The following is an 18,198-nucleotide window of genomic DNA, read 5'->3' as shown; positions in this document are numbered from 1 at the left end:
CTGAAACACAGGAAGTGCTGGGACCATCCCAGGAGCCACTGACCTTGCTTCTCCCGGTTGCGAACCTGGGATGGCATGTCTTGGATTTCCAGCGTCCATTCCCCCTCGGCCTTCTCTCCCCAGCAGTGCACAGTCATGAACTCCCAGTTTGTAAAGCCTTCGTTGGAATGATCCAGCAGTCTGCAATCGGAGTCACGGGGGTCAGTCCAGAGGGGCCCAGAAGGGATGGTGGGTAGACCCTGGCTGTGCAGCACCACCCAGCAAGGTGCCTGCACCCTCAACCTCGGCGGGTCCCCAAACGCTCACTGAGGAAGGCAGCCAAGTGGCACAGGTGGCGCCCAGCATGAGATGGGGCTCCATCAGTGGTGGGCTCCTCCCCCATCCTAGCTCTCACATGAAGACTCAGGCCCAGGGATCTGCTGCAAGCCCCCCTCCAGTGACTGGCAGAGCTGAAATATCCTCTCCTGTCCTGGGTTCTCTCCATCACCATCAAGCGCCCCTATGCTCCACCCCAGGAGGGTTCCACAGAGCTGTGACCCCAGTTCCTGGACACTGGAAAGTGATGGCAGCAGGGCCACATCATTCCTTCCTGCAAAGCCGCAAGGGTGTCACGGAGAAGGCCCTTCTGAAATGCCGACTTGTGGAGTGAAGGAAACGCTCAAGTTGTCTGAGAGCAGCATTGTTCTCCAGAAGATAGGAATGAGGAACGTGAACCACTGCTCAGCCCCAGGGAGAACATAACCTCGCTTGGGCCCCAGGGCTTAGCAGGTCCCCTCAGGTGCACGTGGAGAGAGGAGACACCATGAGCACTGGCCTTACCCCTCCAGGTCCCCACAGCTGCATGTGGGGAGATGAGACACCCTGAACACTGGCCTCACCCCTCCAGGTCCCCACAGCTGCACGTGGGGAGATGAGACACCCCTGAGCACTGGCCTCACTGCTCCAGGTCCCCACAGCTGCCCGATCCCCTTGGGCCTTCCTGCTGGACCTCCGGCCTGGGTCCACTTTCTCAAGCTTGCTTCAGGCAGAAACAGGGAGCAGCTCATGGGCACCTTCTATCTCCAGCCCTCAGACCCCGAGAAGAAAGGTTTCCAGGCTCCTCATCTCACTCTTCCTTCACAACCTGTCTATCTCTACCTCTAATGTGTAGGGGCTCTTTACTGTTCATCAGAAACTCAGATGTTTCATATGATGTCAGACTCAATTCCCAGTTGGGGATTCTCTAAACGTCCACCGTCCAGAAATGTTTACAAAGGGAGCATGCTCTACACAAACAGTGCGGGGAGGGGAAAACTTGATACTTTCTTCTAAGAAACCACCAAGGTCAAGGCTGATTTTCACATATTACCCCCAATGAATGTGGAATAAAGACAAGCTCTTTCTGGGACTGAGGGACATAAGATTTCCGCTTACTCAAAGCAAAAAGAAATCTAGAAACCCGAAAAAGCCGCTGAATTAAGCAAGATCAAAAATAAAGTAGGTGATCGATCCCACACTTGATCTTAGCTGAGAGGTCAAACAGTGACTGGATCCTGAAACAAAGACTCCTGCTGTAATCCCACAGCCTGCCCTGCTGCTGCTGCTGCGTTGCTTCAGTTGTGTCCGACTCTGTGCGACCCCATAGACGGCAGCCCACCAGGCTCCCCCGTCCCTGGGATCCTCCAGGCAAGAACACTGGAGTGGGTTGCCATTTCCTTCTCCAATGCATGAAAGTGAAAAGTGAAAGTGAAGTCGCTCAGTCGTGTCCGACTCTAGCGACCCCATGGACTGTAGCCTACCAGGCTCCTCCGTCCATGGGATTTTGGGGTGCCATTGCCTTCTCCGACAGCCTGCCCTGGAAAGACCCAACTCCCAAGACTCAGATGACAGCCTGGGCTCAGTGTGACCCAGGGCATGGGCAGCTAGGAACCAGGTGAGTCCAGGTTCATAGCCGTCTCATTTTGGGGTTCCTACCCTGGGCCTGAGCAAGGAGTGGGAGTCAGGAGGGGAGGAGCACAGAGCATAGGCCAACACTTCCATTGGGTCATCACATCTAGTCCTCATAACTCTGCTAGCTGAGACGGAGGAACCTCAGGACGCCTCGAGAGCCAAGAAGCAGTGGCAGCCCCCTGCGCCTGCTGGCCCATGGAGGAGCAGGCTGCAAGCTCTGGTCTCTCGGTCCCACAGCCCATGCCCAAGAAGTGACCTCAAGAGGGCCGGGAGATGAGCAGCTCCGTCCAGCCTCAGCTGATGCAGAGACAGGCGCTGACCGCTCTAGTGAGTGTCTGCCCATAGCATGCAAGCCTGGACAAAATTGGACAGATTCCAATTTCTCAAGAAGACTAGACTTGTGGATTTTTAAAGGAAACGTCTAAAAGTTCTAACAACAACTCTGGTTGCAAAATAGCACAAAGCTGCAGCTTGCCGGCTGGCATCCTCAAATGCTTGTGCCCACACCAGTCTCCAAGTGCAGAAGGTGGCCCAGGCCCCCTCCAGAGGGGAGACACCACTGTCACCCTTGTGCTACGAGGGGGAGCCCAGCAGGGCCACGCATCTCTCCACCAGACAGCCACGGCCTCTACCACTGCCCGTAGTGATAGAAAAAGTGGAAAAGGTTCTGGATGTCTGAAGGCTAGGCTGCAGGAGGCTATTTCTCAGGTTTGGGGGGCTGCATGTGTGTGTCTCCAGAGCCCCCAATATGCTGGCACCTTGCAGAGTCCTGTGACACTGAGCTGCGCCCAGCCCCTACCTACCTCTCGCCCAGCCACCCCTCTGGACCCCATCCCCTAGCCCCCGGCCCCTGCCCACCTGGACTCACCTCTTCGCCAGCAGCTGAGACCTGGTCCCAGAGGGGGATGTCAGGTGGATCTGCAGGTCGCCACGGCGCGGGTGGGAGATAGAGATGCGGGCCACCACGTGCTCCAGGAAGCCCACGTGCTGGTCTGAGTGGTCGGCGCAGGCAGTGGTCAGGGCGGTGGTCCACAGCGTCTGCACCACTGGGATGCTCCTGCCAGGGGTGGGGGTGGGCTTAGTGTAGGGCTCCAAACCCCTAAGTTGTGCACCAGGGGACAGGACAGGCCTCCCGGCCAAAGCCCCTTGTGTCTCCCTCTTAGACACGCTTGTCAGAGTCACATCACCTGCCCTGAAGGGGTTGACCATTCTGGGATTTGCTCAGAGAGACTTAAAGAGTGTCTTCCTGCGCAGACTCAGCCTGCACACCCAGAATTCGGCCCCCTCAGTGTGGACAGCTAGTCTCCTGAGCATCCTGGGGTATGAGAGGCTTTAAAACCCCATCACTCTGTCTCAAAGACTGGCCTTGAGGATACAGGTCATGATGCCGAATGCTAACAACAGCAAACACTTTCTGAGCTGACTACATGCCGGGCACTGGCCCCTGGCCTGCATACTGACAAGGACCGACCCATTTAACCCAGAGAGGTCATAGAGCTGTGGAGGGGCAGAGCTGGGACACATGGACACATATGAGGCTCCGAGTCCTCTGCGTCCACCTGAGCCACCTTGTCCGACACAGATGTCTGCATGGACCCACAATCACATTCAAGAAGCCAGGAAGTAGGAGAGGGACAAGGGACCTGGGGTCACTGGTGGAGGTCACGGTGACTGGACCAGAGGACTCTTCATGGAGGCTGGACAGGAAGTCTGCTCTGGACGGTCCTGATGGAACGCTGGCCGCCCCCCCACCCCACAAGGGAGTTTGTGCTCTGAACAAACCCAAGGGTGTTTACCATCTGGGGTGGTCTCTGGGGATAGGCACCATACCCTGATCCCTCAGGACTCCCCAGATGGAGCAGACAAGCCTTCCCCTAACACTGCTGCAGAGCTGGGCCAGGCCACCCGCCAGTGCTGCACCTGCACAGCTCACTCTGACGGCCTGTGAGCTTAAGAAAGGCCACGCTCTGCCCAGCAGCACAGGAGTAACTCTGACGCTGGGCCAGCACTCAGTCTACTGCGGGGAGCGCTGTTTCCACTATGCCCGACTTCCCTCTGGGGAGGGGGCTTCCCCCAGAGGGAGCTCCCGTGTGGGCTCAGTGTCTCTGGAATTAAATCGCTTGGCTCAACAGGGCCTGAGTCATAAAAAACAATCAAAACACTTATAAACAGTGATGTAATTCCTCTGGAGACTCTCTAAATATTTGAAAACATGACTTGTATACGTTGTAAACTGACAGAGATGCTTACTTCTCCCAGTGCTTTTCCTAGGTTTTACGGTCAGTGTTTGGTGGTCAGCAGCCCCGCCCAGCCCCACGGGCATTCACTCATCTTCAGGTAAACTATTCCTACCTCCTGCATTGAGGAGGCAATGTGGGTGCTGGGGAAGGGGGTGGTGGACACTCCCCTGTGAAGACTCACTAAGCAACCCTACACTCTCCTCAGCTAAAAAGCAAGACAGGGGTGAAACAGACACAGAAGTCACAACCAAGCTCCCACCCTCAACCATCTGCCAGCTGGGATGGGGAGCCATCACTCTGCCCTAGAAATGCATCCCACCCAGGAAACCCCACTACCAGTGATGAGGGGCCTGACCTCAGGGTACAGGAACAGAAGTAAAGACCCTCACACTCCCCACAGCTGCCTCCCCAGCCTGGCCTTGGAGCTGATGCCCCAAGAGGAAAGCACATTTTAGGGAGCACACATGGCGTCCTCACTGAGGTTGGCAGCGTCTCTTGGGGACCCCAGCTGCTGGCCCTCCCTGAGGGTACACACACTGGCTGGGCTGAGCACAGAAGCTGCAGGGTTTCAGTCAAATCATGCACAGAAACACAAACACACGTAAGCTGCACATTAATCACAAAAGCTGATCTAGAAAGATTGTAAAGCTCCCAAGATGACTCAGAATGTTCTTCTGCTACTAAACTCTGAAACTGTCATCTGTGCACAAAGCCATCTCTCCAGGACCCCAGAGAGCCTGAGGACTTCAGAGGTCCCTTCAGACCCAGTGATATTCAAGCTGTGGGAGCTGCCCTCCTGGAAAAGGGCTCTGGGGACAGAGATGTGTCACTTCCTGCTGAGCTGTGCCAGACTCAATGCTGGACCCTCCAGGTGTTCCTTCATCCTACGCCCCTCAGCAGCAACCCTCTCAGGGAAGGTGGGGAACAGCGACCAGCCTGAAGGCTCATAGCCACTTCCTAGACCTTGCATTCAGCTTTCTCTAGCACATGACACCATCTAATTGCTCGTATATCTGTAGAGACAAGTTCCCAATTTACTAAATTCAAGACACTCACCTAGTCACGGTGCTTATAATCTTAGGGCATCCAAGTGACGTTCAGAACCAGAGGCAGAACTGTTTTCGAGTAAACCAAGTGTTGGGGAAGAGCAGGAGAAGCTGGGCAGCACGGGTGCCCCCCGCCCCCTCCGCTCTGCTTGGGGGGCCGCGGCAGTCAGCACAGGGACCTCCCTCCACTGCCATGCTTTACAAATTGTGGTAACCCTGCGGCAGCCAAGTCTGTCAGCCACACCTTTCCAAAAGCATTTGGTCACTTCGTGTATCTCTGTCACATTTTGGCAATTCTCACAATATTTCAAACTCTTCAATGATCTTTGAAGGTTTCACACTTTTAATAAAGTTCTGGTGATATTTGATGTACAGTTGTAAAAAGATTACAACTCACTGAAGGCTCAGATGATGGTGAGTCTTTTTTTTTTTTTAGCAGTAAAAGTCCTTCTTTTTTTTCTTTTTAGCAGTAAAGTACTTCTTACTAAGGTAGGTACATTGTCCTCTTAGACACAGTGCTATTGCACACAACAGACTACAGTGTTTTAGAAATGTAACTTCTGCATGCATCGGGAAACCAAAAAGTTCATGTGACTTGTTTTATTGCAGTGACCTGGAACTGAACCTGTAACATCTCCCAAGTCTGCCTCACTTTGCACTCCCACCTGGAAGACCCCTCCCCAGCTTAGTTTCAAGCCCAGACCTGCATCCTGGCCCAGAGTGTTTCAGAACCCCTGGGAACCTTGCCTGTATCTCTCCAGTGTCTATGGTGACTTCCTAGAACAACAAGGACAACTGTATCATTCAAGTTCCAATATTCATCTCAGAAGCAGGGAGCATTGGACTTCCCTGGCATTCCACTGGTTAACACTCCATGCTTCTACTGCAGGGAGCATGGGTTCAACCCTGATCTGGGAAGATGCCACAAGCTGTGGAGCAACTAACCCTGTGCGCCACAACTAAGGAGCTTGTGCTCTGGAGCCCGTGTTCTGCAACAAGAGAAGCCACTGCAATGAGAAGCCCATGTACCACAACCAGACAAAAGCCTGTGCAGCAATGAGGCTGCAGCCAAATTAAAAAAAAAAAAATGATAATTTCCAAACCTCACACCCGTGTTGGGGGTTTTGAATGAGTGAATCCATACACACAGTGCTTAGAACAAAGGCTGGCACACAGTAAGCTCCTGATAATCATCACCCATCAACCCACTACATATTTATAAGCAGAACTGTTATAAAAAGACCATCACATGTGGTCTGGTTTAACGAGACACCAGAAGAGTAAACAGCATGTGGTTAATGCACAGTTAATTCTTGAACATCTAGAAATAGATGTTCTGCTTTGGAGATAACCCTGAGTCAAAGCTTTTAGTTTTGAAGTATCTTTGCATGGTGGGTGAGTTCTTTAATTAAAGACGAGCCACACTAAACTACACACTGTCTGGATGGTAACCTTCCAAACCTGCTGAAACTGAAGACGAGCAGGTCAACTCCTCTTGCTTGGCTGTCTTTCAGCATGGAGTTGGGAGGCACAGATGTCATCAACTGTCCAACTGTAGCTGGGTCTTTAAAGATGTAGGGACATGCTAGCTAGAAAATCCTATGGGTCAGATAAGATTTTTAAAAGCTGGGACTCTTTTTCATTCACGGGAGTTATATTAAGGTTGATTTTCACTTTCAGAAAGGTTATAAAAGTATCATTTCACCCTTTTCTATCTGACACCCCTAGACTTTAAAATAATTTTGCACAGGTAGATGGCACTGGTCATGACCCTATTTACTTTCCATTAGTGGACAGAAACTTCTAAGGAGGTTTAAACCATTTGTACCCAAAACCAGTCAAGAATGCCATCCTTGTGTGCCTGCACGTTACAACAGAGGCTGGGCCTCCACTCATGCTTGCACAGTGTCACCTCTATGGCCTGGACAAGTCATTCTCAAACATGAATGTGCCCGGTGAGGTCAAGGGACTTGCCCTCCTGCTGGGCCAAGACTCCACACTCGCTGACAGCCACCCGGCCATGCTTGGCCCTGATGCCTGTTCTGTGGGTGCCGGGGGCTGCTCCGGGGTAGGGGTGGGTGAAGGCTATAATCAGGTGGCCCAGGGAGATCTGGAGATCAGTGTCTGCGAATAGGAGTTGGGGAAGGGCTGGCCTCTGAGGGGTGCGGGGAGGGCTGGCCCCTGGTGAGCAGGGGGTGCCTGGCCCCTCTCCTTCCTCACCACCCCACTCCCAAGGGCGCCTCTCTCCCGGCCTCTCCTGGTGGCTCCACGGCCTACTCCATGAACTTCAGGGATGCCGACAGGCACAGGCTGCCATCCCTCCACTGCCAGACCCTGGATACACAGCGTCCAGACAAGGAGGTCAGCATGGCCTTTCTGCAGAGAATGACTGACTGCTCCCCCGACAGTCCCTGATGGCAGCCTGCCCCCTCTCCCCATCACCGCCTCTCTGCTGTGCTGCTGGCCCTCTGCCCCTCTGGCCCGAGCCTGACTCAGGTTCGGGGTGGCGCTGGAGCCTGCCAGCAGAGGGACACCAGCGGGGCCTAAGCAGTCCTCCAGGGCACAGTGGGTATGACACCCATGTCTGAGCACAGGCTGGATCTGCAGAGAGGGCAGTCCCGGGACTCCTCTGGTCACAGTCAGGGGGACCATCTCCTGGACAGGACATACCCCAGGGAGGACTGTGGGGGGAAGGAGGGTGGAGAGGTGTTGGTACTCTTCATTCCTGCCCTGCACATGACCAGGGACACCCAGGCCTCTGGCCCACAACCCCACACGACCTCACCGACATCACTGCAGACTTACCAGGACGCCTGCACTTAATCCCAGTGAACAAGGTTCTCTGAAGTTCACACTGGGGTAGACTCGTCCTTCCACTCAGGAGGGAGGGCAGGGAAATGAGTCCCATGTGGGTACAAAGGTCTGTACAAGATGCCCAAGGAGGCCCCCTCTTCCCCCTCGCTGTCTCTCTCTCCCTCCCTGTCTCCCTCTCCTTTTCTCTCTGTCTCTCTCTTCTCTCTCTCTCTCTGCTCTCCACAGGAAGCACTAAAGCTGGGTCTAGGACACTCACAGCATTCCTGGATTCCACCATGAGAAGAAACCAGAAAGAGGCTGAGAGAATGAACAGCCATCCTGGGGGACCCCTGGACCAAGAAGCATCCGTGGAGAGGGAGCAAGGAGAAGCAGGGGAGGAGAAGCAGGTGTGTGGGAAGACTTCCTTTTCATCTTTAAGCCAAACCATCCGAGCAGCTTAGTCAAAGCTACACAAGAACCTGACAAAGGAAACCGGCCATAAGCACAGGGGGCACCGAGCATGTGGCTCAAGTGACCCCGGCAGGCAGGCTGTGACCACAGGTCAAAGCAGGCATGTGATTCCATGCGGAGCACCCGCCTGGTGGCCTGTGTGTCTGTGTCCTTGCCCTCACGTCCCTGGGGACAACCGAACCTGTAGTTGAGTCTGTGGTGTCGGACAGCTGGTTGGCTGACTAGTCCTGCGAGGCTAAGGCTGCTGAACGCAAAGACGATTTTCCCTTAGAGACATGTGCGACTCTCCTGTCCGCTGGAGTATGTGGCCTTTCCCTCCTCAAAGGACAGAAACAATGTCACACTGTGTGTGACGGCTGCGCCCCTCCACCCGTGCTGTCTAGACTCCATGGACCAGCACTTAAAAAACAAAATAAAATAAAAATAAAAACAACCCTGCGCCACCGAGGCACCACTCTCCCATCTTAAAACTATTTCTGGCAGGAGAAGAATGCTTCATTCAGGAGCCGCCCGACGGGGAGGCCAGTGGGAGGGAAGGGCTGCAGCCTGGACGCAGCCCCGGGCAGGCGTCACATAACCTGGAGCCTGAGGACCTGTGTGCTAGGCATCTCCCAACCAACCATGCGGAAGAATGCGACAGGCCTCCTCAGGCTCAGGGAACCTTCTACTTTCTTCTGAATAGGACAGTCTAAGGCTCCCCAGAGAAAGCGATGCCTTCCAGCGTCAAGAGTGAGACCTATCTGCTGGCCGACCAGCTGGTCAGGCCTGGAGGGACGAGCTGACAGTCAGTCTTCACCATCAGCATCAGGAGGGAAATGTAATTTTTCCAAAGCTCCCACTGTGTGGTATTCATCCAACAAATACTTTCTGAATTCCTACTGCACACAAGGCATCAACAAAAAGTACTTCTCTGAAAATTTTATCGCAAAAGGGCATATTATAAGAAGTGGATGCCTTCAAGGAAAAGGCGACCTCAGAGAGTGATCTATATTTGTTGACAAAGCAATCACCTCATCATTTTTTTAAAAAACACACATTTTCCAAAGGTTATAAATGCTAGAAAAGAATGCATCTCATTCTTCCATTCTTCGTCAGATTTTAAGGCCTAGAGAAACACTCTAAAAAAGGGTAAAAGGGACAGTGGCAACGCAGAATTCAGGAGGATCATCTGAGCCTAATGGAACAGGGTTCTTGCCATTTTGATTACTTGACAGCTGAAAATTTTAAAACAAAAATTTTAATGAACAAATGCAACTGACTGAGAATAACTTACACAAAGGGCAGTGCTCAACCTTGGCAGGAAGGTGAAGTCAGGACTCTGCGAAACATGGTTCGAGGCAGGTTAAACCCCAGCGCTTAAACCTTCCAGTCATCGGAGCCCAAACACAGCGACACACTGGTGTTCCCTAGACACCAGACCCTGCCTGCGACAGAGGAGCAGCAGGGCTGCCATCCTGGACCCTGGGGCAGGTGCCATTGCTGCCCGTCACCCCCGCTGGCAGGGCAGTGCCCTCCTCCGGGAGCTCCGCTAAATACACGCTAAGAATTTCCAGTCCTCGTTAGGGGCTCAGGCTGAGGGAGCAACAGATAAAAGGGAACGACATCGACAGTGAAAGGCCTCGAAACAGTCCTGGAGTGAGAAGCGATTCCTCTACCTGTCTCATAATCCACAGGAAAAAAAGGCAGACACATATCCAGACGCACCACAAGTGTGCACACACACATGCACACACGTGTATGCACGAAAGTATACACACACACGTACACACATACACACACACACACACTGGCGCACGCACATGTGTCCCCATCGACAAGCACAGGAATGCACGTGTGAACATCTACCCCCACCCCCCACCCCCCAAATGCCCACCAGCAGGGCCCAGTGCATGTGCAGGAGCCGAGCTCACCTGGGTCTCTTGTCAGTGATGGCGACACAGGTGTGCTGCGGGGGCACTGCCATCCATTTCTTGGCCTCCACGACCAGGGCATCTGCATCCACCAGGCCAAATCCATAGAGGTGGCTAACTGAAAAGACAGGGCCTTCAGACCCAGCCCCCCATGCCCAGGGATGGCTGCCTCTGTCCCCTCATAGCTGCAGGGGCCACAGCCAGCTCCAGAGTGCCCTGGCTGCAGCCCCTGCCCCCACAAGGATGCACCAGGGTCCCGGCAGCCTTACTCTCTGGACAGAACTCTTTCAGACCAGGAGTGAGGGCCAGAAAATGTGTCCCGTCTGGGTGCAAAGTGAAAGAAATGCTGGGAGGGTCTAGAACTTTCTTTCTGTTAGATGAGGACCAGTTTCTTTAGATTAAAGGGAATTCTTGGCATCTGTGCTCCCAAAAGAGCCCCTTGGACTGCAAGGAGATCAAACCAGTCCATCCGAAAGGAAATCAGTCCTGAATTCATTGGAAGGACTGATGCTGAAGCTGAAACTCCAATACTTTGGCCACCTGATGGGAAGAACTGTCTCACTGGAAAAGACCCTGATGCTGGGAAAGACTGAGGGCAGGAGGAGAAGGGGACAACAGAGGATGAGATGGTTGGATGGCATCAACTTGATGGGCATGAGTTTGAGCAAGCTCTGGGAGTTGGTGATGGACAGGGAAGCCTGGAGTACTGCAGTCCATGGGTTGCAAAGAGTCAGATACGACTGAGCGATTGAACTGAACTGTGCTCCCTGAGTCTTGAACCAGATGAGAAAAACAAGACCCAAGATGCTGTGGCTCACGCAAACATGCGTGCAGTAGACAATCAAACAAGGCTCCGCTCTTCTCTTTTTCCATTTGCTTTTCCTGTGGGAATTTCCAGGGCATCCGGGGAAAGTAGCATTGTCCAGTACACAGGCTGGCCTGAGTCAGTGTTTAATCTGGCCATGCAGGGGAGTTTCAGAGTTAGGAGGCAAGGTTAAAAACTAGATACAACCCCTTTTCCTACTAATTAGGCCAAAACTGAAATGTAGGTCAGCTCCTGTTACAGTGAACCATTACCACCAACATCCCTGTAAGACAAGGATGCATCAGGTCCAGCCAACCTCCTCATTAAAGGAATGTCTCTTGGAACTTGGGGTGACAATGCTTGACCTATATTTTACAGAGAGGAATGTCAGGCTTGGTGTCAAAATAGTTGGATCTGACCCTAAGAAAAGGGAAAATGTTCTCCTTAATATACCATGGCTAAATGTAAATCATTTTCAACTGTCTCTGGTAACAAGCAAGACAGACAAATCCAGGAGCATACTCCTATCACCACCTGCTCAAGAGGCCTCACATACCTGGCTGCAAGCCTGACCACGGGCTGAGCTCACGGTACCTGGGTCAGCCCCAAGCTGTGATGGCAGACAGCCCTTTTAAAACACAAGGACTTGCTGACAGAAGTTCTACAGTTAGAAAGGAATTCAAATAACCGTCTCAGTGTCTTCACTGCACAGATGTGGAAACTTAGGGAAAGCTACTCAGGGCTAAGAGTGCAAGTTGCCCTCAGGTGGCATGTAAGCAAACTTCATTTATTATGATTGGCATCAAGCCCATGACTGACTGGGGGGCTTCCCTGGTGGCTCAGGTGGTAAAGAATCTGTCTGCAACACAAGAGACCTGGGTTTGATCCCTGGGTCGGGAAGATCCCCTGGAGAAGGGAATAACAACCCACTCCAGTATTCTTGCCTGGAGAATTCCATGGACAGAGGAGTCCAGTGGAGCACAGTCCATGGGGTCACAAAGAGTGGGACACGACTGAGCTAATAACACACACACATGACTGACGAGATGTAATGCAGTTTTCTTTTAGAATATATTCCTTTGTGTAAAAAAAAATAGGCAAAAATTTAAAGAGAACCATGAAGTCAGTATCGGTACTGGGGCCCCTGACGTGGCAAAGGTCATGAGGTTTAGGGAACCCAATACTCAAGTGACTGTAGGTACTCTGCTTAAACTACTAAGTTCGCGCTCCTGATTCTTGTGACACACAATTACTGTCGTCTGGGTTTTTTTTTGGTGAGAAATCCATGTTCCCCCATACAGGCTCTGGAAGGTCACCCACAGGCTCTGCCCGGATGGCACCTGGCCCTGCCCAGCCCCCGAGTCTCGGCCGCACCTTTATGACCGGCACCGTTCACCTTCCAGTCGTTTGCTTTGAGGTGGGCCGGCCTGGACGTCTTCACCAGCAAGTGCTGGACGTCCCTCCAGGTCAGCTGGCTGCTGCAATGACACAAGGACAGACAGCTGCACTCACATCAGTCAGCAATGCCGACCGCCAGGTCCATCAGAGGCGGGGCATTGGGGGCTGGCCTCGCTCCTGTACTTGAGGAGGCCTCAAGACGCTACCACTTGGCAAGGGTAGATGTCACACCCTCTCGGTCAAGAATCAATTTTGATCCTCGAAGCCTGAGATAAGATGGTGCAGCAGGTGACCTGACACCTGGGGAAAGTCCAGCCTTGGGCCACAATCCCCCTGAATCCATGAGATGACGGCACTGTGTGTTAGCACGTGGTGGGAAAACCTGGGCTGGTCTGCACCCCGTGAGGGAGTGCTCTGTGTACTGGGGCACGCCAGCCATCTCCTGTCCCTACCCCACTCCCAGGACTACTGGCCACACATTACAATTTGAGATTCTAGATACTCTACCTTTACGATATATGCATTCTGGTGTGGAGTACAGGCACTTTGTTAAAGAACACTGGCCTACTACCAAAAATGCAGATAAGATATCCTTGCCTGCCTTTTCAACACTTCTCAACACAAGCTCTCAAGACCCCTCTGTCCACAGTGCTAGGACTGCGTCACCGACAAGAGCAGACCCAGTCTTCGACATTTCCTCCTCAACAGCACCTGCCTGACCAGTCCTCACAAACATCCTTCCAACTGCCTGCTCTTTGTGTGTTTGCAAACATACATAACGTGAAATGCACCATCTTAATGGTTCTTAGACATACAGTCAGTGCCATTAAATACATTCCCTGTGCTGTGCAGTCATCACCACCGTTCACCTGCAGAGCTTGATCATCTTAAGCCACCGAACCTCTGCACCCATCAAGCACTAACCCCCCTTCCTCCTCCCATCCCTGGCCCCCACTCCCACCACCTTCCATCTCTGTGAATCCGAGGACTGCAGGTGCCTTATACGAGTGGAGTCATGTGGGATTTGACCCTCTGTGACTGACTTAGTTCATGCAGTGTGATGCCCTTGCTGCTGCAGGGGTCAGGTCTCCTTCTTTCTCTGTGGCTGCACAGACCACACTAATCTATTGATGGATGCCTGAGGCACTTCCACCTTTTGCTATTGAGTAACGATGCTACAACATGGCCATAAAACCATTTATTTGAACCCTTGCTTTGATCCCTGTGGGTGCACACCCACAAGTGTAATTGTTGGATCACATGGTAATTCTTTAATTTTTTTGAGGAGTCATTACAGTTTTTTAACAGTAGCTGCACTGTTTTACTTTCCCAACAAATGTCCCCTCTTTACCTGCGAGACACTCATCTGTAGCTTGGGTCCTGGGGGGGTGTGTCATCCTCCCTGGGGGCTCTCACTCCCCGGTCCTAGCCCTGGCCTCCTCTGACTTCACCACATTCTCTCCACTGTGCTTGTCCCTGGCCAGATATTGGCCTCCTGGCTGCCTCATCGCAACTGCTTCCATTGGTCCAGTTTCCAGATTTTCCTTGGCACAAGCTGACCTGCCATCCCCTCATCCATGGCCCCACCTGAGGACCACAGCCAGCCTCACTGTCAGAGGAGGACCTGCGGCCCCAGATGCCCAGAGCCATGTCCTCTGGCAGAGAGGTGGGTACAGACCACACCTCTGACAGAGAGGCCGGGTGCAGGACATGACCCCTGCTGGAGAGTTTAGGGACAGGTCACGCCCCCTGGAGGAGAGGTCAGACACAGACCATGCCCTCTGGTGGAGAGGGGACAAAGGTCATGCCCTCTGGCAGAGAGGGGGCCACAGGCCGCACTCTCTGGCATAGAGGAAAGGCACGGACCATGCCCTCTGGTGGAGAGGGGGCATAGTCTGCACCTCCTGGTGGAGAGGCCAGGCATAGACCACATCCTCTGGTGGAGAGGGGGCAGACCACGCCCTCTGGTGGAGAGGGAGCACAGACCACACCCTCTGGCAGTGAGGGTGGGCACAGACTCCTCCCCCTGACAGAAAGACTGGGCACAGGCTCTGCAGTCCAGATGGCAGATGCGGCCACAGCCCATCCTTGCTTGTTTGGGCTGGTCCCTGCTTATGACTGGAGAAGGCAATGTCAACCCACTCCAGTACTCTTGCCTGGAAAATCCCATGGACGGAGGAGCCTGGTAGGCTGCAGTCCATGGGGTCACTACAAGTCGGACACGACTAAGCGACTTCCCTTTCACTTTTCACTTTCAAGCATTGGAGAAGGAAATGGCAACCCACTCCAATGTTCTTGCCTGGAGAATCCCAGGGACAGCGGAGCCTAGTGGGCTGATCTATGGGCGATCTATGGGATCGCACAGAATTGGACACTACTGAAGTGACTTCACAGCAGCAGCAGCAGCTGCTCATGACCATGGGGCCCACAAAGATGCAGAATGCCTCCCCTCGCCCCGGAAGCTCAGCATAAGGCACCAGGAAGCCTGGGCTTCAGTGCTGATGACAGAGAGTCCAGAAAGGGAGGCTGTGAGAAACTATTTTCCTAGGGGGAAACTCACCTCGTTTCTGATGATAGAAATAAAGCCGCACTCACAGTTGTATGAAAACATATCTAAGAAATGGTGTTGGACATGGTTTCTCATGAAGAAGGGACTGATGTGACATTCCAAAATGGCCCTGAACTCCCGGCTGACCCTCGGGGCTGTTCTCGCACACTAGGCTCTTCCTTCATCTTGTCATGTGCTGCCTGCTAGCCTCCTGCCGGAGAGCTTCTCTCCTCTCCTGGGCGACCTGGCTTTGCCAGGAAGACACTGCACACATGAGCAGCAGTCTTGGCCCTGGAGCCTCCAAAGCCCCTCAGCTGAGGCTGGCAGCATGCCCGTTACAGCTCCTTCCTCCCTTGACCAAACCTTGCACTTACACGCTCTAAGTGGACGCTGTGTCCAGTGATGCCTGCCATCTGTAAAATTCTGAGGATGGGCTACAATGATGAGGAGATAGCGATCAGGGAGTTCGTGAGTCCACAGGCCAGGTTTAATGGAACAAGTGACACAAAACAGGGTTTGTTTTCTATATATCCTCAGCTAACAAAATTCCTTGCATGTTTCCAAAAAGGGAGGAAAGAAAATATAAAACAATGAATCACTAAGTATGTGAATGCAACTTTCCACACAAGTAACTATTTAGTATTTTAAAATGAGCCCCAGGACACAGAAGTTAAAATTTTGGCCTGAAAATTAAACATACCTGTTTCTTTGTAAAATGGGTAGCATTTGAGCTTTATGCTTTTTCTCCTGATGTGAATCAACAAACAAAACACACATAATTAGATGGACTCAGCAACCCAAACACAACTTCTTACAATCTCATCTGCAGCAAATGACTCCTTCAAAGCCACAGGTTGTTGTTGGGAGCCACTGTTGATGTTTAAACTAAAACCTGTTTGATTCCATGACCGTATGTAAAGTGGACCCATCCAACACATGGCAATTTGGGGGTTTTTATGTGGCTTGAAGCAGATAAAGCATCACAACTCACGAACCCCCTTGACAGAGGGCAGCTGTATTGACCTAAAGTGTGATCTGGGGTGTAGTGCAGGCTTGAGGTTTGCACCCACCAGCTCCCTGTGCCCCTATGAAGGCAGGAGGCTGTGAGCTTGAAAAAGGGAGAGACAGGAAGGAGCCTCTTGACTCCTATTAAGGACGGCCTGAAAAAGGAAGACATCTGGACATCTGCTGTGACATGGGCAAACCTGGAAGACACTGTGCTGAGTGACGGACAAACACTCTGTGACTCCACTCATTTGAAAGCCAGGAGGAGTCAGACTCAAAGACAGAGAACACAGCTGTGGTTGCCAGCTGTGTCCCTTCCCCAAAGTCACACGTGGAAACCAGACCCCCAGGACCTCAGATGTAACTGCCTATGGAGATGGGATCATAAAGAGGTTGTTAAGGTGAAATGGGGTCCATACGGTAGGCCGTGATCCAGGGTAACTGGTGTCCTTATGAAAGGATCTAAACACATACATGACAAGGAAGCCTGGTGTACTACAGTCCATGGGGTCATAAAGAGTCAGACACAACTAAGTGACTGAACAACAAACACACACATTCAAAGAAGGCCACGTGAGGACATGGGGAGAAGGTGACGCACCAAGGAGACAGGCCTCAGAGGAAACCAGCCCTGAGACACTCAGTTAGACCTCGGGCCCTGGGACTGTGAGACGGAGCATCTCCTGTCTAAGCTCTGTCTGTGTGATTTTTTGCAGCAGAGCTGTCTTTTGGGGACAGGAGCTGTTTGGACAAAGAGGGATGTCCTGCAGGAGGTGGTGGAGACAATCATACAACAGTGAATATGCTTCATCAACTACACACTTAAAATGGCTTAAATGGTAAATTTTACATTATGTGTATTTTGATACATTAAACACTTTTTAAAAAAGAAGAAAGGTAAAGAAGGGAAGGCAGGTAAGAACTTACTTTGCTTCCAAGGCCAAGGCGATGATACCGGCAACCATGGGGGCCGAGACCGAGGTTCCAGTATGGCCGTCTGTGCAGCGCTGACGCAGGTCCGTGGTCACCTGGCGGGGAGGGGAGGTGGGGAAAGCAAGCAGCCGGGTCAGAGGCTGCCCAGGACACTGCCCCAGGCAGGCTGACTTTGACCTAGGGACGAAAGAGGTGTTACGCAGACACATCTCAGGGACAGAGGTTTCCATGGATCTGGCACCCCCCAGAGCAACAGGCTGACAGTCGGGTGGGGAGATGGGGTCGCAGCCACACACCCACACCTCTGCAGATGTACCCTGAGACTCCACGGAGAGACAGAATGAAACAGAGGGGCCTCCACAGCAAGACTGCTTGCCAGGGCCCCCATCAATGACCCCAAAGTCACCCCAACTTCAGAGCAGTGTAAAAGACACGCAGGCGCCAGGTGGCCCAGAGAGCATCTCTGCTGTGAGCCAGAGGCCGAGGATGGGTCAGAGGTCACAGACCACCCCTACCAGGATGTCCTCCTCGTAGCTGGCAGTGTCCCAAAGCCCCCACCCTGTCTGCTGCAAGAGCTACATGCAGAGCACCCTTGGGCAGGGCACGGACTCTGAGTCTCACCATGGCACGGCCCGACTGCACCCCTGAACTGAGGTGGTGACCTCATGGAGGCACAGGTAGGAGACATCTACTGTGCTAGGAGGGGGGCTGGCCCTGCAGTGACCCTCATGCTAGTGCAGATGGAGCGAAGGCTGCCACCCAGCCAGCTGTTAAGTCAGGGGTTTATCCTGGATGATCCAGCAGGCCCGATGTAATCACAGGCCCTTACATCTGTCAGAGAGATGCGGCTCAAGAAGGACTCGATCTGTGCTGCTAGCTTTAGAGAGGATGCTGGGGATGCAAGCCAGGAAGGTGGGTGGCCCACAGCAGCCAGGAACTGGCCTCGGCAGCCAGCCCATGAGGAGACGGGAGCTCAGTCCTAAAACCACAAGCAACTGAGGTCTGCCAACATGCAGGATGCGTACTGGACAGGCCCTCCTGTTGAGCCTATGGAAAACACGCAGCCCAGCTGACACCTGGACTCAGCCTCGTAAGGCCCAGAAAATGGGCCCGTGGAGGC

At 52.9% G+C, this 18,198-nt stretch overlaps 1 protein-coding gene across 2 annotated transcripts in view; it reads right to left on the bottom strand.

The window, feature by feature from the left end:
- Positions 1-18,198, bottom strand: part of PCSK6 (proprotein convertase subtilisin/kexin type 6) — a 169,790-nt gene that overhangs the window by 39,121 nt on the left and 112,471 nt on the right. For both annotated transcript variants that reach the window (XM_070358493.1, XM_070358492.1), the window contains exons 9-13: positions 17,073-17,173; positions 12,569-12,672; positions 10,390-10,507; positions 2,798-2,986; positions 44-180 (exon numbers count right to left, since the gene is read on the bottom strand). In XM_070358493.1, coding sequence (XP_070214594.1) covers positions 44-180; positions 2,798-2,986; positions 10,390-10,507; positions 12,569-12,672; positions 17,073-17,173 — 649 coding nt within the window. The remainder of the gene's footprint in view (positions 1-43; positions 181-2,797; positions 2,987-10,389; positions 10,508-12,568; positions 12,673-17,072; positions 17,174-18,198) is intronic.

This window comes from Bos mutus, chromosome 21, assembly GCF_027580195.1.
Source record: "Bos mutus isolate GX-2022 chromosome 21, NWIPB_WYAK_1.1, whole genome shotgun sequence".
Classification (NCBI taxonomy): Eukaryota; Metazoa; Chordata; class Mammalia; order Artiodactyla; family Bovidae; genus Bos; species Bos mutus.
The sequence above is the reverse complement of the archived record's forward strand: the minus strand, read 5'-3'. Positions and strand labels throughout refer to the sequence as shown.